The sequence below is a fragment of the Labrus mixtus genome, chromosome 15 (genome assembly GCF_963584025.1).
Source record: "Labrus mixtus chromosome 15, fLabMix1.1, whole genome shotgun sequence".
In the NCBI taxonomy this organism is placed as follows: Eukaryota; Metazoa; Chordata; class Actinopteri; order Labriformes; family Labridae; genus Labrus; species Labrus mixtus.
In genome coordinates this window covers 13,825,368-13,849,205 of record NC_083626.1, presented here as the reverse complement: position 1 = coordinate 13,849,205, position 23,838 = coordinate 13,825,368, and the positions used below count along the sequence as shown (strand labels likewise).

At 39.3% G+C, this 23,838-nt stretch overlaps 3 protein-coding genes across 3 annotated transcripts in view; 1 reads left to right on the top strand and 2 right to left on the bottom strand.

Moving 5' to 3' along the window:
- The window catches only part of rpl10a (ribosomal protein L10a), a 199,148-nt gene that overhangs the window by 112,830 nt on the left and 62,480 nt on the right, over positions 1-23,838 (top strand). The gene's annotated exons all lie outside the window — the stretch shown is intronic.
- On the bottom strand, positions 196-12,480 carry atf7a (activating transcription factor 7a). Its single transcript, XM_061056630.1, is given in 12 exon segments — positions 196-3,258; positions 3,460-3,565; positions 3,947-4,135; positions 4,361-4,510; positions 5,322-5,441; positions 5,540-5,633; positions 8,254-8,402; positions 8,648-8,800; positions 9,228-9,253; positions 9,256-9,339; positions 9,534-9,630; positions 12,364-12,480. Coding segments are annotated over 12 exon segments (1,503 nt in total). The 5' UTR covers positions 12,466-12,480; the 3' UTR covers positions 196-3,025.
- Positions 19,944-23,764, bottom strand: asb8 (ankyrin repeat and SOCS box containing 8). The gene is made up of 4 exons (XM_061057221.1): positions 23,613-23,764; positions 22,683-22,859; positions 22,485-22,589; positions 19,944-21,800 (listed from the first exon to the last, which is right to left on the bottom strand). Exons 2-4 carry the CDS (start codon positions 22,809-22,811, stop codon positions 21,165-21,167), a joined length of 870 nt encoding a protein of 289 aa, XP_060913204.1. The 5' UTR covers positions 22,812-22,859; positions 23,613-23,764; the 3' UTR covers positions 19,944-21,164.

Sequence of the window (23,838 nt, the reverse complement as noted above, 5' to 3'; positions counted from 1 at the left end):
CACTTTTTGCCTCTCCATAAGTACCTGAGTGTAGTACAAAAGCACTTAAAGCAGGGCCAGAGCACAGGTTTTTGGAAATACTCCATCATAAACAAGTCAAAAAAAGAGCGTCACACTTATCAGACGTGCTTGAAATGTGTAACATTGTTTGTCCTATGTAAATATTTCTTCCAACTTTAAAACACACAATAAACAAAACATGTGAAATGTTTATTAAGATGTAGTTTCTTTAATTAAAACTGCAGCACTGTAAGTGTTCATAGTATTCCACTTGGACATGCATGGAAAAGTAAATATATTTCGTATAGTACAGATATGTACAGTACAAGGACAATTTCTGAAATCATCAAGTCCATCAACGGGAGTGTGAAAAACCATCAATACACTTTGTGCAACATTCACATTGTTGCATTTTTCATTTGATTCCTCTTTTTACAACAATTCTAGGTAACATTAATATGCCAAAGACAGTAAGGATGATTGTTAGTTGCCCAATTAAAGAATAAGTTAGACAAGGACAGTAATTAGAGACGCCCAAATTCATTTTCAAACATGTAGAAAGGGGATGTTGCCTATTGTTGGACTAATGACTGAAAAAAAAAACACAAAGAAGAAATCTGTGTGTTGATAGTAATTAGTTTCTATCCACCAGTTCATTTAGACATACTACGACAAAGGTTGTATGGTGTTGAAACTAGAACACAACAACAAAAAGAAATGACAGAAAAGGTGCCAATGACATGAATTACATGAACAACTGAAAGCTAAATATAGTTGGTATTTAAATTTCATATGAACAATAGTCTATAAAGGGACTGCCAGCCAAATATAGCGCTAGCTCCAAAGTACAACAAAATATCGGGGTCTCCATTGGAACTATTGGATAAAAGGTTCAGTCAGAGGTGAAAGGTTAAAGTTGCTGAGCAAATTCCCATTAATGTATACATGACAGAGAAGAGAAATTTCATTAAGAAAAACAAATCTGATATCTTTTTGAAAACCATGAGGACAAGAGAACTGCAAATGAAAGAGCAGAAACACAAATAAAACATACATTTTCAACATTTTAGTGCATAAAACATGCCCTTGTGTGGACAGATATCTGTTTTTTGAATTATCACATCTTTCAAATATATGATGGCATCAGACAAAAGAAAGAAGCAAATATACAGAAAACAAGAAAAGCAAAAAGCTAGTTTAGGTGTCTATGTAAAAAATAAAAAAATATCTTGTTAAAATATCTTGGTGGGGTTTCAAAAGAACAAGAGACAATCAGAAAGTCATGAAACATCTAAACTTCTCTCTCAGAGCGTGAGGATGTCTTTGCTGTGTGTCTCCACCAGATGACAGACCAGTAATGTTGTTTTTGCCACTGAGGAGAGACTAATGGTGGAACATTGAGTTCAAAGCCTTTTTGGAATCCGTAATAGGTCAATCTTTAATTGGTTATTATTTAATTAAATGACCAAATGCTGTTAAACATCATATTTTTTGAGGGTCCATTGTTTTCCATGTGAGCATATCTTTTTATTCTCTAAGTGTGAATATCCGAGGCACCGATGTGATCTTAAGGCAAACATATGAGACATTGTGTGAGAGACTGTGTAACAAACAAGTGCAAGTAACAAGCAATTATTTACTGATGATTGTGTCACTGTGACCTCTGAATCGAAAAAAAAACAGTCTAGAAATGTACTTCTTTTCTTTTAACAAGTGCCAGTTGGTCTTTGGAGATTCAGAGATACATTTTTTTGAAGTCATTATGGCTTAGTTTAGGTTTGGTAGAGAGCAAAGAGACCTATCGGTTCATCGCACTTCCAATGAGCAGCAAGGATGTGCAACCATCCTGAGAAGTGTGAAAGTAACAGTTACAGGAAGTCAAGAGCCCACACGGAGAAACACCAGATATAATTTGATATCAAATGGAAACAAACCAATAAACAGCAAAACTGTCTGTTTTAGAGTAAAGTGGGAAGGAGGGGACAGAGTAATTCCCTTCAGGTTTAAAAAAAATAATATATATCCTCAAACATACTAATTTTAAGAAAACACACTGTCAATCTAGCGTATTTTGGTTCTGTGGTCAAATCTTGGATTGGATGTGCCAATTAATAAAAAATATATAGCTGCACATACTGTATCAACAACATAACACTCTAATAGAAAAAGTCCCATGCTAACAATCCAGCTATTAACGTATGAGATCAGGAGTAGGCAAACTGCTATGTTCTGATGTACATAAATATATACACACAGAGCCAATCACACACACAGTTAATCTATTTTAACTTAAAAGGTTTGCATGAGGTAAGGTTTTGGGTTCTGTGTTTAGATCACCTGGAGGTGGAACAATTTACAAAGAGTTTCGGTGAAAATTGAGTCAGACGTCTAGACGATGACTGCGTCTTTGGAGCCAAGGATGTACAGGGACAAAGGCTTTGATGGCGTGTGTGTGGTTGTGTGTGTGTGTGTGGCTAGAAAAGTCGAGGATCAACAAGGCACTATTCCCTGCTGAATACAGTGTGAAGCCCTGTGTGGTATCTGATTTGATCATGTGAATCTTTGAAACACCTGTGTGTTAGAAACTGTGCACGTGCTAAGGTGTCCATATGGAAAGTTCAATGCGTCAGTACACTCAAGAGCGATGCAGTCCTACTGTCCAGTGAGGCGTTGTGCCTACTGAACAGAGGAGAGATGAGAGGGGAAGCACAAGAGGGGGAAACGAGGATGTGAGGGTGGAGTCCAGCCCCTGTAGTCTATGGCAAAGTGAACAGGAAGCTCTTTCCAAAGTCTCGGTCCATTCCCAGAAGGCTGCTGCTGAGCTCCAGGCCACAGCATGATGGCTGTACAGGGGGGGGGCAGAGATAGCAGAGGAGCACAGCGAGGGGGGTGGGGGGGGGGGGGGGGGGGGGGTTACAAAATTTTCACTTCTAGATTCAAGAGGGAGGAGGTTGGGGATCTGCTGCCCTTGTGTACCCCTGGGAAATGAGTGTGAGCCAATTCTGGGCCGTGGTGGAATCGCTCATCATCTGGCAGCAGATTGAGATTGTGCAGCCATGATAATGTGAGAGGGTCCACTCTCAGACCTCTGATGCTGACCCATTCCTGCCAGCACAGACATAGCCATGGCCTCAGCTGCTGCCCTTGAGCTCAGACCATTATGCCCTGCAGAAGGGCTGTGCGCCAAAGAGCTGTGCTGGATCACTGGGGCAGGGGACCCTGTGGGCTCTGAGGTGTCTTTCATGCTCTCTTCTGCAGCTATACAAAAAAGGAGGAAACAAATGCAGATTTAAACCATAGACAGTTGCTCTTCACTTTGAATCCACTCCATACCAGTCTTTCAGATAGGCTATGGACAATATTGTTTTTTAAGGATTTTTTTTTTTTTTTTTTACAGTATCCAAATTCTGCCCTCAATAACAATGGAAAATAGTTAGAGGCATAAAATAAAAGGTTCACCTAAGTAGGCAGTCTTCTTCTGTAGGGTGGTCACAGGACAGTCCTTGTGGGCCAGCAGCAGCTGTTTCAAATGGGCCACTTCGTTCCTCAACAGAGACACTTCATTCTGAAGGCCCAGAAAATAAGAACAAATTCTGTTTTAATTTTGCTTATAAGAAGAATGCACTATTAGGAGTCAACAACAGTTTGGTTTTTAATCAAGCACAGCTGGCAGTGCAGAAGTGGTTATGCAGTGTAAAAATAACCTGAGGCAACCATGGAAGATAAAAAAAAGTTATGAGTTCATTGGTTACAAATCGTGTAACCGCGACCATTTGTAAAGTTACCTATAATTCTATGAAACTAATCATACTTATCTGGAAATTAACAAACTTATACTTCCAGTTTTATCCGTCCACTGGGCACAGTTAGTGTAACAATACACACTTTAACACATGCTTCCCACAGGCCACATTTCACCTCAGCCCACCCACTCCTACCCACTCACCGACAGTGAGACGTTGAGGTTGCAGAGATCCTCAGCCTTCCTCTCTAAAGAACTGACCCACAGTTTGCGTTTCTGTCTGCAGCGCGATGCCGCAGCTCGATTCCTCTCGAGGAAGCGCTGCCTTCGCTCATCTGGATCATCGTCTAGTGTCCGCCGCCGCCGCCCACCTGTTGGCTGTGCTGGAGATACCTGAGTGGAGAACAGGGGAAAGGGTAAGAAGGAAGCAGAAGAGAGACGAGAGAGAAAGGGGAAGTTTGAGTCATAGTTGCATTATTTTTAGTCAGAACACATTGTCACTACAAGAAGTACAGCACAAGTTTAATGTTAGAGAAACAGGTGTCGTGCTAAATATTAAACATTGTATGGTCTGTTATCATTTCCTCCAGATCCTCGACTAAAGATAACATTTTGTACCTGAGGTTGTGCAGGTGATGGAGCATCTGGCTGCTGGACGAGCAACTGGCTCTGCTCTGCCCTCTGAGGGATCATTGGGCTGCCACCCATGGCCATGATCCCCATACTGTGTCCTGACGGGCTCTGCTGTGACAGTGCAGCCTTCAGACGCTACAGAAGAAATATGAAATGAACAACATCGATATAAAGAAGAGTACTTATAAAACAAGCCCTAACCAGCAGTGTGAATGCTTAAAGGATCAAGGCACATCAAAAGCAAAGAAAACAAGAGCTAATACTAGATATTTTCATAACACGACCTAAAAAAAAGCAACAGGAAAAGCCTTTATCCCCTCAGCCATGAAATATATAAGGTGCTCCACTTCTGCAGAGATCTTCACCCATGCTGACCGCACAGTATCACACAGTTCCAGCCTGTTCCAGCAGCACCACATTCATGTGACATCCTATCTCAACCTCTCAAGGCATTTTAGATGATGTAAGCCAACTGCAGTTATATGTTCCTGGAACATTAATAAGATGATGTTATTTTGTGATATAAAACATTTTGTCGCCTGAAGTAAGGGTCTAAAATGGTCTAATGGTCTCTGGAAATAACCTGGCTGTCATTTCCTAGTTACTATTAAGGCTATTAATAGGCTACTATTAAAATTATTATTTTATTTTATTCACTGTCTTTATTTGATTGTCTAAGTGTGCAATTTTGCGATAAAAATTAAAACAGTAAAAAAAAGAAATATATATATATTACTTTCTGCTAACAAAGCAACAAGGCATACGTTGTAATACATGCAAAAAGTACTGTTATGCAATATAGTGTTAGAGTTATATAAACTAGTAACTGCAATACAAAGTCATATGATGAATAAAGTAAGCCAGCACAGAGTGAGGCTGGAGGGTGAAGATGAAGACAAAAAGCAGAGATAACGAGACAAAAATAGAGAGTTAATCTTGAGCTGACCATCTTGGCCTCTGAGTGGATGCTGTAGCCGGAGGGGGAGTTAGAGCCGCTGCTGCTGCCTCCCAGAGGAGGACCTGGGATCCCAGGAATGTTGGGTACCATACACATGGGTCGGACAAGCTAGAAACAATGAAAAGATTAGAAAAACACATATTAATTCAAAACTTCATCACCTATTGATCAAATGACAAAATATTTAGTGCCTAAATGTGCGTTACATTAATGACAGAGGGAATATGTCCTGGACCAGGAAGCACAGGAACTGCCTGACCAGAGGGAAGCATCATCATGGGGTAGTGGCTGGTCGGAGAGCTACACAGGCAGACGACAGAGGGACAGAAGAAGCATGGGAATCAGCTGTTGTTATATCAATCACAGTTTTCTAGTTTAAGTTTCAAATTTCACAGTTTAGGAAAGATTTTCCACTGCAACACTAAAAATACAAAAGATCAGAGAATTAGAAATATTTTATACATTTACATTTTTTTCAATATCTATATATTAGTTGTTTTTTTTAAACATATCATGTATAGTTCAGAGACAGAATGATTATAGAGGAAACAAATAACTCAGTATAATAAAGGAGTGATGGTGTAAAAGTCGAATATGCTCAAATACTGTGTTTTGAAGAGTTCACTCACAAACAGACAGTTAAAAGAGAAACAGTTGGGAAAATATGAAAAATAGCATTTCTATGATATACAAGTTTAACGCCACGTAACTTGCACTACATGTTACCATCGTCTTTTGCGCTGATCTTTAAATGTGCTCTCGTCTTTGGAGTAATGTGAGAGAGAGTAACGTAGTTGCCTTAAAGAAGTTGTTGTTGCCATAATCCGGCTCACTGCATCCACTGTTAAATAAATCTGAAGCCGTAGCTGGAGAAGTTACACCTCTGTTTACTGTTTACTATTTAGTATACTTAGTATACTCAGTTAGGAAAACCCAGATAGCTCAGTTCCAAATGTAACAATAACTGGGTTTAACTTTTGCAGCTTATAACAATGCAGGTGCACTGTTTAGGATATATCTTCCAGCAACAAACTGTCCGTCAATACCATGAATAAGTAATATTTTTGGCCATTGAATGGGGCGCTGGTGGCCTTGTATGGTGCCACATTTATGGTGGCTTTAGTCCTCCAGCATGCTCTGTTGAAGTGTTGGCTTCTCTGATAACAATGCAGGGGGGCAAGCAAAGTGGTTCAGATATAACTGATTCTACCCGAACTAAAAAGCCCTCTAATTTTTCTAATAAGCTCCACGACAAGAAACGTGGTGAAACTAGGATAAATATTGTACATGCTTTTTAAAAAATGGAGAGAAGTTAGAACGCAGAAAGGTTTCTAGACTGATGCAGAGCTGATTAAACACTGAAGCTTACGTGTCCATGGCAACGCGCATGTGCATCGACTCTAGGGAGGAGGGGACGGGGGGACAAATTTATGATAAATTCATTTTTTGTGCACTGTAAGACTGCAGCCCTGCAGATTTCCTACAGCTGTAGCTTTAAGTAAAGTTCATTGTTTTGTTTGGATTTACTTTAGTTGTGTTTTTAAACTTATAAGAATGGACAAATATGCAAATTTATACATACTCCAGAATGTGACTCATCTTTGTGACATGTGGTCATGCAGGTGAGAAGTGAGAATCTTAGTTTAGTTTTTCTGGAATCTTGATAACAAAGTTATCAAGGCGGAGAGTGGTCACCCTAGTAGGGAGTATGACTATTTGTGTTTGACCCCAACAGTTACAGTACCGATGTTTTGGACTGATAATTAAACAACAAACGCAGAAGAAGAAGCAGACACAACAAAACATGACTATAAGAAGAAGAAGAAGAAGAAGAAGAAGAAGAGTAATCTATCACAATGACACAGCGGAGCTTTGAGACCCCCTTGAAGACATCGCAATGGACTTAGGTTCCAACACTTCCTGTCTCTCTTCAGCTGTCCAAACCAATAAAGACAAAGGCTAAAACTAATTTCCAAAATAATAATAATAATAATAATAATTAATTAGATAAACCTAGAATTATGCAATCGGGACATTTACTTGCTTTTTCCTGTTTTCCCAAACTCGTACTGAACCTTGACCCCAAAACCAAGGTCGGAACCAAACCGTGGCTTCTGTATATTATTACACCACAGTAAACCATAGTAATTCACTCGCAACTGCCTTCTATGCATTGATAAGAGGGAAGAGAGGAGGCTGCTAACTGAGATTAATTCGAGCAGCATTAATGGAAACAAATTACACAGTCCTAATTTTTAATAAGTCCAGACCTCACTGACATGACCCCTTCCCTCAGTTTCATGAAGTGACCCAAACACAACTCCCGTTCTAAACCGTTTCACTCGTGACTCCCTTATCACAGCAGGTGAGCCTCTTGCCTGTTACAATGATGTAGCAAAACTAAGAGAGAGCAGAATAACATCGGCAGCAACCAGCTGCACAAAACAAATCAAAAGGCATTTCATAGATGTGCCTCTGCTGACTGAGGTGTGGCTGTTCTCCTCCTTGATTTACTTTCAGCATACTGTTTAGGATGCTTACTCTAGGGGTGGTTAAAAAGGAATGATGTGTTGCCATCCAAAGTGCTAACCTCTATTCTTGTAAACAAGACTTTGTAAATAACCACTGTTTGCTCCTTGTCGATTTTGGATAATCTTAACCAGTTTCATATTACAGAGGAAAATGTCTGCTTTGTTGTAAATCAAAAGAGGAAGGGGGAACAAAAACAAAAACAAGACACATCCTACATTTCTGATCTGTGTGTCTGTAGTGAAGGCAAGAAGCGGACAAGGCCATAGAACTCCAAAGGATAGAATGTGCACTGTAGCCCGATACAACAATCTCTCTGCGTCGGGGGATCTTCGACACATTCTAATCCTTCACCATCTAACATCATCACCCCTAGTTGGGATGTACTCACCCCAGAGTTCGATTGGAAGGTGGTGCTTGTGTGATGACAGAGGTGGGTGAAGGCATGGTGGGTTGAAGGGCATCGAAGCCAAGGTGTAGTGGGAGGGAACCTGGACGCACAATAGTTGGAGTGGGGGCTGAACTCCTGGGTGGGGTGTCCTGGGAGAAAATCAGTCAGGTACAGCAACACAATTAGAATTCAGCTTTGAGTTGTTTAATAAACACACGATGGTTTCAACATAAAAAGGCACCACATTTTTTAAGAGTAAAGATATCACTACTCATATCCTTAACCGACATTTATGTAATTGAGTAAGAATGTCAAAGTGACAAAAATCATGAGCAATACATCGTTAAAGGTAAAACACTCTTCTCTTGATACTAATGCAACCCTGTCCTTTTACCAGAGGTTCTCTGCTGCTGTCTGACATGTCGGAGATAGATTCAGGGCTGCCAGGCGGCGAGGAGTCGACCTCTACAGGAGCTTCCTCTTTCACCTTCACCTCTGATGGCGTCTGCAGGCTCATGTCCAAAGCCACAGAGTTGGGTGCAGGGAGCTGAGGAGGACAGAGACAATAAAAGACAGAAAGGGCAGAGTGTTCACACTGCTTATCAAAGAAAATATTCTCATAGACAACCGTACATTTAAATAAGGAAGTAGGCACTCAAGGTATTCAGCGCACAAAGCAAATAACCAAGACATCAGTTTAGGAAATAATATCTGTATGTGATTAAACAAACTGGGCCTTTTAAATAGAGTTTTTTGGAAAAGTTAAAATGATAAAGACCATAAAGAAGAAGTACACCAGGCCAGTAATAGTTTCTGTCTACATCAACAAGAAAGACAAAAAAAGAAGAAGTAATTGTTAATTACATGGGGGGAGGGGGGAATGCACTAATTCCATTGAATTGTGTATAAAATAAATAAAGGCCCAGAGAGACTAAAACATTAGAACAAAGTCATCAACCCAAAGCCGTCCTTACAGAGAGTTTTGCTCTCTTTTCCTCTCATCTTGTTCAAAGGAGCTGGCCAGCTCGTTGAACAGACCAACCTCTTCACAGTTCTTTAGGAAGCGGGTGGGAGTAGGTGTCTGGTCTGGCAAAAGGGAATAAACGCAGAATTTTATTGAAAATAACGGTTTCACACTTAATTCACACATTGAATCAAATAAGGAATCTTATGTCATAGAACTGAACACACTGACGCTGATGCACGCTAAGCAGTCATCTGGATACTGGATGAGGATATTTTACAAAGGGGATGAGTTAAGCTGTGCATTTGAACAGTACCTGCAATAATGACAGAGTCAGTCCTGGCTGGTCCAAATTTCAGTGTCATCTCATGCTTGTGTTTGTGAACAGCCAAGTGGTCCTCATTGGTAAATCTCTGTGACGAGATGAGCCAGAAGAAAAGAGAAAAGTACACTATATGAAGAAGCCTGTGGGCAATTGTCTACTTTTCCTAGTAACCCAAAGTAACACAACCCATACAACCCATGCAATAATCCCAGACAGATCATATTTTTCAAATGCAGTCAACCATATGCAGCATATAGCTAGTACACATTATGTAAAAAAAACAAAAACAAAGAAAACTGTGTTTAGTTCAAATTTCTGAACAAGTTAGAATTATCTAGAAAAAGGAACCAGACTTCTATGAATGAAAACAGTGAATATTTTAAAACAGAAAAGTTAAGAGGATTGACAAATGAAGTGTAGAAACCCCCAACACAAACGACACACCAAAAGTGAAAGAGCTGACACATCAGAATAGATGCAGCGAAGTGTAAAACACAAGGATTTCATAATCTGTCCTGAACAATAATCTTTACAGTTTATGTTCTATTATTTCCCTAACAGGTTTCTGAAGTGGAAGCTACAGGAGGTCAAATCAGACCTTAGAAGAGAGAACAAACAGCCTGATCAGAAACAGGCCACTTCTTCTTTGGAGAAGTAACATGGTGAATCAGTAAAGACGGAGGAGGAATTCTTGGCTGTGACACAAGCCTATTCACCAGTAACTGGTGCCTATTTTGGGGGGCGCTGCGTTGCAGTTGCGAGTTCGGACGTGAGAGAGCGAAGTGGAAACACAGTCAAGTGTCAGGGGGCTTATTTTTAGCCCGACCAGGCAGCATCACCAATACAACTGCATGTCTGATTTGTTTCTTTCCTCTGAACAAGGTTGCCCGCTCTTGTGTAGGAAACTATCTCTAACTAATCTCCCTGTATGAGATATGGGCAGATAGGGTTACCCCTTCCCACACAGTAAATACAGCGCTTTATATAATGTGGGGCTGCTGCTGTTGTTGTTGTTTTTGTTGTTAACTTGGTAAAAGGAAAACCTTGAGCAAAGCCAGGAGTCAATCATCCTTGTTCTATAATGAGCCTGATTCAGACTTTCTCGGTAGACAACTGGCGCTTGTAAAGGGCAACAGTTGAAAAGCTTTTAGACATAAAAAAAACTAGAAACAGGGAAAAAAGGAACACAGATAGATACCATCAAACAGGATACATATAAAAGCAGAATATGTATTATTTATGTTAATTATGATGATATAATATGTAGAATTATAGTAACTTTATACTGTTAAATGTGATGGAACACAGCATTGAAAAAAACTGTCAAGAAAAAAGTTTTAATTCTAACGCCTGGTCTGATTATTATTATTATTTTTATTTGATCAGATAACTCAAAACTCAATATGGCCTTTAAAGACTATTTTCGCATTACCAATGACTTTAGTGTAATGTGTGTTGGATGTCTGCAGCTCTGTGAAAATAATACACAGAACATTTCACCTCAACACTGTCTCTCAGCTCGACAGGCTTTTTTATGCTGTTCATTGTTTGATTTTTTTCATTAAGAAGTTAGTGACAAATCCTGAGCACATCCTGCCCAGCACAAAAATGAGAACACACAAACTCAGCTACTAACGCTTGCTTGTGAACTTGGAGGACTTTTCATCACTAGCAGCGATAAGTTAACTCAGCTGGAGACCGAAGGGAGCTAGTGAAAATAACACAGACATTTGGAGCTATGGACCGACACTGTCATCCAAGTCCCTTTGCTTTCCACGTGATTCTGTTGTTCTAACAAGAAACTAAATAAATGATATCCACAAATGAAATATGCAAAGTATTTACATCACAGAAACAAAATCCAAGAAAAGATCAAATATTAAGGGTGCTGCTGTCCCAAAGTGTCCATACTGTTCTGAAAGGAAAACAGCCACACAAATCATCATTTATTTATTATACATGCATGTTTAACTACTTTACATCTCTGTTGTTTAAACCACAACTCCCATGTACAACACATCGCTTCTGATCAGTGGATGAAAAAAAGGCTTATGAATCACAAATGTTACTTAACCACACGAACACTTTCGTCCTCCAGACCTCAGGAGAGATCATCCATAACCAGCTCAAAGGCTATCGCACGCAGCTAAAGACAGCTAATTGAGCACAACATCAGTCATGACATTTCCTGTGCTGAACAGTCATGAGTCCAAGAGCACACTTCTTTTAATTTGCTGTGATATGAGGCCAAGGCCCCGACAACACACCACGTTGCTGGCATGTGAGTGCTCTATTGGCGCTCAGCTGAGTCACTGCCGCGGCTCAAACCTGTGTCTGCAGGCGCTGGAAGTCAACAGTGACAGGTTGAAACAATGACTGTGCTCTGATTACTCACTGGAGCTTCCAGTGAGTCACTGCTAAAGGAGACAGCATTGTCTCAAGAGACAGCATGCAAGAAGAACGCCATCTGTACTCATCATTCCATATATCTGTATTTGATTATTATGATTGTTGTAAAAAACCCCAGCATGCTAGTTTTATTCTTGCAATCAGAACAAGTGTGACGGCGGTAGTTCAAAAGTCTTTTAGAGTTTTCAAGTGCTTTCACTGCAGTTTTATTTTAATTAAACAAATGTGTTTTCAAATCCAATATCCTTTGTTTTGTCTAGCTTTAAATTATTTTTCTTTTCAAAGCTAAGACATTCAAACATATATGGAGCTACAGTTAACAGCTAGATTAACTTTCATAAGAACATAAACACCCTGAAGCACACACACATGCACACACCTGAAACACAGAACAAGGAGGGAGAAGACTTACCTGTCCACAGCCAAGAGCGCTGCACACAAAAGGTCGGTCATCCCCCATTTTTGCAAAAAACTTGCAATGATGTAACTGTGGGAGAGGAGAGGAGGAAAACATTGCTGCAACCTGTCTTTAGTTTTCAACCTGCAAATCCCGAAAACAACAAAACAGGGATGCTATGGCTTGTAGTCTTGAGTCTGAGCAGGAAGCCGAATGCTATTTAAAAATAACCCTGGCAAGTAGGAAAACATGCACAGAGGCAGCGAGACAAAGTTTCCCTGGTGATACTTCCTTCACACAGGGGGGATTCTTGCCGACCAATGAGGAGCCGCTTCCATGGGAGAGCGACGGCTACCATTAACACAAAGACATGTCCCCCTCCTTCTGTCTCCTTTTCCCTTGCTTTCAATCCCTCCTTCTCTCATTACCACTCCCTCTTCTCACTTCTCAAGCACTTCCCAACCCTTTACCTTCTCCTTTAATCTCTCCCTCTCTGATTCAGCTGTTTCTCTCATCTCAAATCTCTCTTTCCATCAAATTTCAATGTACCTCATTTATTTACCACATTTAACTGCCACATTTCACCCTCGTACTATCAATATAATAATAATTTATCTTCAATTACCAGTTACGTAAAGTTGGCTCACACCCCTGATCAATTATAGTAATACTAGTTTTGAACTACCGTCCCTGTGCAGATAAAGTGATCATTAGAAATGTCAGTTTTTTGTTACCATAGTTAAAGTGAAATAACACAAAATCAGCAAGATGTCTATCCTTGAAATGTGAATAGTTTGATTTCCTCTGAGCACCTCTATGATGTAACAGCATATTGTAAAGGATTTAATTAAGACATTAACATTTGGAAGTACTTAAAAAGAGGCACGTGAGGATGGCAATGTCGACATTTGCTTGAATAAGAAACCCCCAAAGCATTCAAAGGGCCTAAATATTCTTCGAGTTAAACATGCAAATGTTGATGCTTGGTTTCCTCCACTGCTGCTGGAGTTTCATTATAAGACTCACTACTTCTGTAAATCGTCTCCAAATCCCAAGCTCCCCCAAACCTACCCACCCTGCACCTCTCGCTGTGAAGACAAACTGTGAAGCTCAGAAAAATAGATGGTCATGGAACTGGAGGGATGGAAATGAACAAATGACATTAATGATTTAGCACTCTCAACTGGCCTAAAGTGACGTCTGTTACTATTACACAACGTTGTCCCACTGACATTACAGAAACTAGCAACATGCATCTAGGACTTTCCTGTGTACACAAGTAAAAAGCCAGTGATTGCTTCAATATTGAATAAGATTCTGTTAAAATGCAGTTATTAGTAGAGGTGCCATCCAACCCGAACAACTTCAATATCCCTAACAAAATATACAGATTGTGATGTATTTTTCCTAAGTTTGTACAAATAGTATGAGGATTGCATGAATGCCTCTGCATTTTAAACCTAATGTGTACAGCAATAGCACTGAAAAACATCAGCAAAACATATTCAGTCCGTCAATATTATTCTGGTTTGTTGTAAGTAATACATTGAACGAGCATGTTGTCTGACAATATTGAGTGTGACAGATTATTCATTATGTTGGCATGGAATAAATGTTTGAACATTTTCCCAATGTTGAACTCAGTATTTTTTCCTCCTTCCTCCCTCTGCTGAAGACAGCTACCTCCAAGCCAACACATGATTACTGAAACCTTGCGGTGGAATAACAACGCTCTCCCATGACGCTGGGCTTGAAACAGGCCTAACTGTTGTAAGTCCATTTCTTCATGAGGAAAAGGGATCCCTATTGTGTGAGTAAGCAAGATATCTGTGCAAGTCTTAAGGCCGATGAAGCAGACCTCCCATGCTCTGGACAAAGACAACAGGTTGGTGCCAGGACCCTCACAAAGTGCTTCCAATCCACTGCGTCTATTTGGGCAGAGATGCGTTTGCAAACAAGAAAGTCAGTCCAGCTCGTTATACTGAGGGTGTGGACTGCGTGGGGAATAGACACATCTGGCGTGAGGAATGGGAACAGATTTCAAAGTTTACATCTTGGTAATGACATTCTAGACATTAGCAGACAGGATCATGTGTGATTTCCACTAGGGCTGCTTAAATATGGTACAAATCATAATCAAGATATTTTTTGATGGATATTATGATCAGGATTATCAAAGAAACACAATTACTCATTGATTTTACAACATCTGCACGACATACATCTATCGAACGTAAACACTCTTAACTCTTCAAAATTCTGAACACTTAAAAAAATCAAGCAATAAATGAAAATAAATTAGCAAAAAGTATCTATAAATATATTAAAATAATAATATATAATAATAAATGAATATGTTCATGAGGTAGTTGTGATGTACTCTCCTCTACTGTACAAAAAACATTTGAAACATTTACAAAACATGACAAGACCTTTAGACAAAACAAGCACAACACTGTTTGCAGCACAGTAATCGTTTACTCTCCTTTATCCTGTTTTCATAATTGTGGGAAGCCAAATTGTAATTGAAATTGAAACTTGGTTAATTGCCCGGCACTAATTTCCACCCTAACTTTCAGAGGATTGGGGAGAAAAATACCATTTGTTTACATAACTGCCCAGACAAATATCTTGACCTGATTCAAACAGACGTGTTAAAGTATTTTCTGCAGCATCTCTTGCTTGGCTTTGTGGTAAGACAATCTGTCTCAAAGGACATCATTTAAACTCTGCAGCTATGTGTGTATTTTCCTGCTACACATGTATTGAGGAAAGATGTTGCTGATTATTTTTCAACGCGATTGATGTCTCATGTATATGCACTTAAGATCTAGTTGTAAGTTTGACTTTTTACTGTACACTGTAATGCTCTGCTTAACGCAGACGTCAACTCTGTGAGACAGTAAATCAGTCTGCTAGTTACATTATCCCTGATACACATCTCTGATATTCATTACAGTCATGGATATCAAGTCCACCTATTTTCACCTCCTTTCATCCAAGGTGACATGGAAGCACTCAAATTGCCCTAATTCCTGTCCTGTCTCATTGAGCTGCTGCCAAAGTCCCACAGTTAACTTGGATTTCTCCGACTCAGCAGGTGTAGGGGAACGAGTCCCAGCTATAATCAGCCACAGCCATCCAGTGTTTGATGCAGCCTGCTAGGAAACTGACTAAACAAACTGTATTAATAGCTCGCGCTGCAGCCATGACTCTGGAATCTGAGGCTTGAATTGCCAAGGGGTAGGGGAGACCCCGCAAAAAGAAAAAACGAAAGGAAGGGGAGGGATAGTGTGAAATGGGTAAAAAAAAAGCTAAAGAAATATAAGGGAAAAAATGTTAGTGATTGGTCAAATAACAGATCAAATGCAGGTACTTACAACTAAATTACAAAGGGGAGGTCCTGGTTTTTAGGCAATATACAAAAAAAAGTTAAATGCTTTAGCTTTGAATGTGTGACAGCCAAAATATGTAAGCAAAACTAAAGCTGAGATTTGGCAAATGGAACAAATTAAATCCTATATCCATGTATGTACAACTAGGCCTAAAAGCTTAAACCATGACAACAATGCAGGAGGATACAAGGGACACATTGTAGTTTTCTTAAATGAAATTATTATTAAATTAAACGATGTGCTAACTTTGTTTTGGGGCATTTTATCTGTGGTTTTTGAAGATCATGTCACTTGGAGTTCAGGGTGTCATCGAGGGCTGAGCATGCAAAAGCTTCTTGTGCTGACAGTTACTTTGCTAAATGCCTAATGCTGTACAATAATATTATTTACTGGATAAACAAACCAAATATGAAATGGGCAGATATTACTGGCATCTAAGCCTGATGCAAAAATTTATATTTAAAATAATATGACTGAGCATATATATCTGGAATAATAAATATGTTCACCATATGTGTAATGTGTTGTTCGGGTTAATGCAGAGAATATTTACGATGCATACAATTTCAAGGTTATATCATCACTTAAGAGTGGGTCAAGAAATTTGGTTGGACAAAACAGGGTGCAGTTTTCTCTGGTGTAACTCTATGTGATGGAATGAGGTATAACTCTGCCAAAAACATGACCTACATTCCTAATGAAGGTGTTGACATGCATGGGGATGCGGATCCTGGGGCGTTGAGCAGATCAAATTGCAATACTATGGATATCATTACTACTTGAGACTTTGAGTCGCTTTAGAGACTTCTACTGCAGACGCAGATTATCATTTCAACATATTCTGCCGCCAAAAAACAGACGGACAAATAATCTTCCTGGAACATTAGGCTTGCTAACGAGTTTCATGTGAAACTGAAATGTAAAGTCATGAAAACTTTGGTTCCATCTTTCAGACAACGATGACTGGTTTAAACGATGTTTGTCTTTTTCGAGCCTCATTATCGTCTGGCGACGTTGGGGCACACTTAGCCCTGCCTTTTACCGTAACAAGACCGCCTTTTCTTTACAACTATTGGCTACATGTACGTCAGTCAACAGCGTCTGCTGAGTGCACAGCTCTAGACCCTGTCAATAACATGAGCCACTGTATTCTTATTGGCTAAAACATCGAAATCAACTTTTTTGTATCCACGGAAAACTAATGGCTAGCTGGTGTGGCTAGCGTTAACAACAGGCCGAAGTACCACCAAAAACTAGTAATAACAGCGCTACAAACAGTTTCCGCGGTGACAATAAACACACACGGACACTTATTTGATTATAACTGCAGTGAACTTGTGTTTTTCAAGGGCATACGGGACAGACAAAATCATAAAAGCTGAAAAAGCTACCAGTAAGTTGGTTAGCGGACTGACACTTGAGTGCAAAGCGAGACTGTGGGTCCGAATGAAACGTTGGAGCTGCCACACCAGTTTTGACAAATTAATAGACGTGTAGTAGTAACAAAAACTCTGAAAACTCACGCACCGAGCTACAATTTGATACAGTTTCGTGTATTCGAAATAGCTTGTGAGAATTTAAAGGGTTATTAAGTGTTTACAAACTCACCCTTGCGCCCCTCTCTCTGGCTCCCCTCTCCTCTCCTCTCTCTTGGAATTTGACACTCCCCTTGACGTCGAAATCTCGCGAGAATTCGCAGCAGTTACGGTGCTCAATCATACAGCATGTATAGAAAGGAATCCGGGTATTGATAAGCATAAAGGGGCTTTTGACTTACATCTTACTATTTGCACATGTTTTTGATACTTTTCAATAAAGTCACACGAGATTGCAAAGCAAAATACAGTCTCATCTTTTTGAATCTAGATTCTGCATAAATATACAGAAGTTTGTGGTAGAACCTTGAAAAACAACCCTTGCTTTCAAAACGTATAACACCATAGAATAGATAGACCATAATTGAACACACAGATACCCTGAATGGGAAAAAGAGATGCTGACAGTGCTGAACTTGTAAACTTATCACGTTTTTTTAACTTTTGTGAAATAAATAACATGTAGGCCTTTGCAATGCAAACAAATTAATTTATAGGAAGATAAAACATCAAGTTACAAAAATACACATACATGTCTACAATTCAATAAGGTATTACAGTCCTATAGGCCTCTGGCATGATAAAACCACTGTAATTTTCTTTTTTGTGGAGAAAATATTAAACAAGAAAGATTTCTGATTTTTGCACATCTGGTTATATACTTGTATTATTTCCAGCATAATAGTAGGCTATATAAATTGACCAAAAAAATCACGTTGTTTATTATTTACTCATCAAAGACTAAATTGAGCTGTATGTTGTCACTGAGTGCATGAATAGGTGATATTTTAATTTCTTACCAATCACATGTTCCTCTGAAAAACAGTGGGGCACAAAATAAAAAGCAATATCTGGTCTATCATTTAGATGTTAGATTTTTATTTTAACTTCATCTTTTGTTCTTTATTTGTTGTTAAACTGTACAATTATAGTACAGTGAATTTGTGGCCATATAACAAATATATACTCGACTGTATTCGATTCATAATCTATATTTTGGATTGTAAAAGAGCTGCACCTTTAAAGAGTGCATTAGCTAAACGAACAGAGCACAATAATGGCATTGATGGTAGATGCCTTTAATAAACACTAGACCTAAACAGCCTCCCCATTTTCCTCTTTCCTTCAATGTGTGTTTTTTTGCTAGGCTATTGTATTTGTTTATCTAGTTTGTGTATTTTGTCTATTTTTTAAAAACCCCTACAATTTGATCATAATATAAAAGACATCAGTTTTGTGTCAACATTGAAAATGAGGGGGCTTCTTTCCCCTCTTGCTCTGGCTTCCCTCCTGATATTCTCACCCTGCACTCTCTCCTTGGAAGTAAACGTCCTTAATTGCTCCAAGCCTCAAACAATAGGCTAAAGCATTAGAAATAAATTAATAAATGGGCTTCAATCGTGGAATGAGAGATATTACCAAAACGGCTTGTTACATGACTCAAAATGCATTAAGTGTTAAAGACTTGGCAGCTGATGTACCCTAAAGCAATTGTTACATAACATCACAATTTTCTTCCTTCGACAAATGACACTTAAAATCACATTCCACATTTTGTAAGCCAATAAATGTGGAATCAGAGATGACACTAGAGGGACCCCTAGTGGATAACTGGAGCAATCAACATACTAGATTCACGGTTAGATTATTTCCAAGAGAAAAATAAACACACAATCTGCTATTTCTCCTTTCTCTCTCTCTCTCTCTCTTCTCTCCGATTGTGTTAATATTTGCTCAAAGTAATAGACTTGTAATGTTTAAAAATAAATCAAATAATTATGTTTTGCTGCCCTTTTGTCTCATAAAATCAAATTTTCTGAGTAGATATTTTGCCCATGTTTTAAAATAGCTAAGAAACAGTTCAAAGCAGCAGCCTGACAGTAAATGTATCTTGCAGTTTATACTTGAACTTCGTCTAATAGTGATGATTCACTCAAATAACCAACGTTTTAACAGCTGTATTCAATAATCTCTAATAAGAAGACTGCCTAATAAAGCCTTTTCTACTCTTACTCTTAAATACATTGTACATTTTTGAGTGTTTAACTTTAGATTTAAAGCCTGGGTATGTTTTGTTGTGACAAAGCCACATGTATTCCCATCCATTTGCTGCAAGGAAAACAATAACATCATAGCATTGCCATGACGATCCTTACAGGTGCATATAAACTGTTTCAAAAGAATAAAGCTTTGACAGCTGGTATGGCTATCACAACAAGGAGGCTTAAACATGCATTCAAGGTGAAGAAGAAGCCCAGGTGTAGATATTAAGAATAGTGATGACTGGATTCCATTTAGCATGCTTTGGTTTCAGCTAAAGTATTGTGCATGCTGTCTTACTGGGACACTTGACTAGCACTGAACCAGTATTAATCGTATTAGGAACACCTATGACAAGTCTTCTTTGACAAAAGGCCTGTGCAAATAATACCTCGACCTGAAAATCTGAGGGCGGCCAATCATTAAACTTTGACCTAGTCACTCATTCTTTCACTACTACATCTAAGCCTTAAAGTACTGGTGCTCCTCTGCAAAATGTAAGATGTCTTTAAAGTGTCAGCTTCTTGAGTTCACACTTTTGTGAAGAACAATGAAGAGAAACAAATTAAGTAAAAAGGCATTTACTTTTCTTTTTTTTTACATTGACAAAGAGAAAAAAAAGCACTTCTGCAGGTGTACACAAGACATGATCTAGTGGGTCTTTTGTTTTTTAACACAGCAGCAGAACAAGCAAACAAACTCATGAACAGAACAGTCAGGTTTTAGGCAGATTAAAAAAAACGTAAATACATTTCACACTCTTTAGAACAAAAACCTAGTCATCATGCCATTCCATGGTTCTAAGATTCTAACATTTAAATGAAAAAAAAGTTACTTTTAAACGCATAAAACATTTTTAGTGAACTGGATGGAGGATTTGGCAGCCACTGTTCGTGAACCTCTCTGTGAAACCAGTGATAATATTGTGAAACTTTTGTGATGCTGCATAAGAAATCTAAATGTTTCCATCAAGAAGGATATTTTCTGCTCTGGTCAAAGTACGTTTTTATACATGTCTTCTGTTTCCCGCTCTATATATATATAGAACTTTACAGCCATTGTAAGTTTACCAGAACATTATCAGAAGAGAGAGATGGCACAATCAGACCAACTAAACTTCAGATATTCAGACATTATTAATAAACCTAACTTATATTTAAGTTTAACTTTACAATAACCAAAACTGATTTTTTTCTTCAACAAACTCAATAATCAAGATTTTATATGCCATGTGAAATATCACAATGGCATTATTTTAATTTAATTTAATATTAAAATGTTCTGTGAATTTAGCAGAGCATTAAATTAATAATGAGCCAAAATAAAATGACAAAGATGGACTCTTTGTGAACAATTAGAGGACTGGACACATCAAATTTCATGTAAGTTCATTCCTTATATGAAGCCCTACAATGGTTACTCTCTAGAGTTTGTCAGTACTCCATACAGAGTGGGTTAAGAACCATTGTTGCATCAAAAAATTCACGTTCCCTAACTTTGTTACCAGAGATCGCAGATCTATTATGACGCCTTTGTGAATCAATCTATTCAACACTGGCTTGTCCAGTCTCCTTTTTTAAACTGAAACTGGCTCCACTTATTGTGAAGCGACTAAATAATAGACCTGGAGAGGTCCGTACACCTCTCCAAGAGTACAACTTTATATTCAAATGCAAGAAGATTTGATTAATAAGGGCCACCGTCAGGAGGATTAACTAGAACTCAAAGCAAACACTTCCTTGCCAAAAAAAGGCTGTGTGAAGAGCAATTTAATAATAACATGGATTCAGTCTCTAAGCAATAGATATTCTTTGATCGTCTCTGGTAAAGGAAGCTCTTTTACAGCAGTGGGAAGGTACTGGACTCCAAGACTCTTTCGGACAGCACAACGCGCTAATGAGCGAAGTGTTGGAGCTTGAGCCACCATGTTTGTGAGCCTAGCCAGCAGCTGGGGATCCTTACTCAGCTCCCTGGGAAGCGTGCCGTCAGCACGCCGGATCTCAAACTGCCCTGCCGCCCGGCACAGCAGCTCTAGGCACTCCTCCTCCTGCTCAGTGCCCAGGCCCCGGGCTAACAGGGCTACCAGTCGAGATATAGGTGTCTGGCCCTTCAGGTTGGTCACATGGACCTGGGCCCCATAGTCTAACAGCACTTTGACACTCTCCAGGTTGCCTTTCATTGCTGCCCAACTCAAAGGCGTGTCATTGTTGTAGTCCCGTGCATTGGGACAGGCCCCACTCTCCAGCAGGGCTCTCACACACTCTGGGTTGTCTTTAAAGGCCGCCCAGTGCAGCGGGGTGTCCTTGTTGCCATCCAGAGCATTTGGCTGGGCCCCGTACTCCAACAGCAGCTCCACGCAGCTCTCATCCTTCTCTGCTGCATAGTGCAGTGCTGTGCGGTTGTATCCATCCAAAGCATTTACCTAGTAAAGAAATGTAATGTAATGAACCAACTAATGCTAAGTTCTGTCAGCACCTGTCAGATGCCTGGTCTGTGCACCTGCCCTTTTGCGCTTTGTGCTGGTGCATGCATGTTCTGTAGCACAAAAGTGCAAAAGGGCTGGCTAGAGCCAAATATAGATTGATGGTTGCTGAAAAGGGCAACACAAAGCAACTTAGTACATTTCTAGGGAGGGAAAAAACTATTATAGCACATCTTATGTCACCCACAAAACAGAGCAATACAGTTATAGGCTCTGTGAACCCAAATTCATTTTACCAAACGTTCAAATTTGAACAGGTAACTTATCCTCAAAGGCATTTTTAATAATGACTTTAAAAGGGGGAGAATACATGAATTACATGTCACCGGGCCAGGAAAAAGCCAGAGACACCATATTTGTGTGCTGCTGGATTTCTGAATGTAAGTACTTAGTGGAAATTCAGATACTACTCCTGTTAGAATTGATAGAAGCATACATTTTCTGAGCGACCTTTGTTCTCTATTCTAAATGTCAAAGCTTTATCAAGGCAACCCAACCGGGGAGAGTTGTAAACATTTGCTCACACAAACATTGCCTCCACAAAGATCATTTATGTTTGAAATGAAGAAAAATAAACCATGAGGTGTTAAATTGGAAATGATTCCATGTGAAGTTATAACGTACCTCTGCCCCCTTCTCCAACAGTAGCTCCACACAGTCAGCATCAGCGACCATACAGGCACAGTGTAGAGGCTTCAGTGTGCCATGCATCCGGTTCACATCAGCGCCCTGGACAGCAGAGGACATAATTATCTCAATATAACTAATGACACTTAGATATATAATTCATCTGAAGTCAGACTGGAAGATGAACAGGCCTACCTTACGAATGAGATCCTCCACATTGTCGTGTGGAAATGAACGGATGGCTGCGATTGTGCGAATGAGACGCTCGGACAAGGAGTATTTACTTTGAATGCTTTGCATGATGTACCACATAGTAGAGCTCATGTGTAACCGAGGAACATGGCACCCGGACACGGGTGGCACTAGGGTACACTGAAAGAGAGTTTTCAAAAGAAAGCGTTAAAAGCTGTAAGAATACCTTCAGTACAAGTTGAATCTTGTGAGTAGCTTAAACATTGAGATAGACTCATTCCATCCCCAATGTTCAACCATTTTATTTTGTGTAATGTGGTGTGAAAATGTTTAGACTTTTTCTATGGCAGATACCTTCAGAAAGAAAAGTGTTTTGTTTAGTTGGGCCAATAAATATCATACTGCAAAAAAAAACCCTTTAAATGTTAGTTTAAATTGCAGTTATATCACATGATAAAAAATTGTTTAATCACATAATGCAAAAAAAAGTGTGAAAGCTGACTGTCAGCAGAACATCAACCATGTTATGTACTAAACGTAAACAAATGACTGACACTGACAGCTAGCGTTAGCTCACTTTGCATAAGCAACAAAATGAGGATAAATAATCTGCTACAGTGATAGTCCTTTTACAACCGGTGACAGTTTTGAAAAATGACTTAAAAATCAATGTACAAATCACATTGGCTACACAGCTGACAGGCTGGGCTAAAGGGAAGACACATTAATTAAACCCTCACTACATTTTCACCGTCGGCTAGCGGTAGCAGGTTAGCTTGTAAGCGAGCTAACGTTAGCGTCGAGATGTGAAGTTCAATCGACACTGGTAAGCGAAAAATCAAATGGCATTTACTTCAAAAACTCCAGGCGGTTTTATGAAATGCCATTTTTTTCAACAATGTATCTATAAGCGATGTTTATAAGACAACGTACCGTTTGTGGTCCACGGTTACCGTATTGAGTGTTTGCTGCCACTAGCTTTCACATAAACACATGACGTCACTGCACGCGGCCACGCCCTCAGCCTCGAGCTGTATTTAAACCACAGACTGTGACTATTACATATTTAAATCAAACCCCAGCGAGGAAACATACACTTGCGATAGCTTACAATAACTTGATTGTTTTAAAATAAAAGCCGTTTCGGTAACAACTGAGA

Bases quoted from the DNA above. Each gene is read 5' to 3' on its own strand.
- asb8 (XM_061057221.1), bottom strand. From the start codon at position 22,811: ATGAGCTCTACTATGTGGTACATCATGCAAAGCATTCAAAGTAAATAC. The intron at 22,590-22,682 runs GTAGGCCTGTTC...TCTGCTGTCCAG, and splicing joins TGGAGGATCTCATTCGTAAG to GGCGCTGATGTGAACCGGAT. The intron at 21,801-22,484 runs GTACGTTATAAC...TTTCTTTACTAG, and splicing joins TGTTGGAGAAGGGGGCAGAG to GTAAATGCTTTGGATGGATA.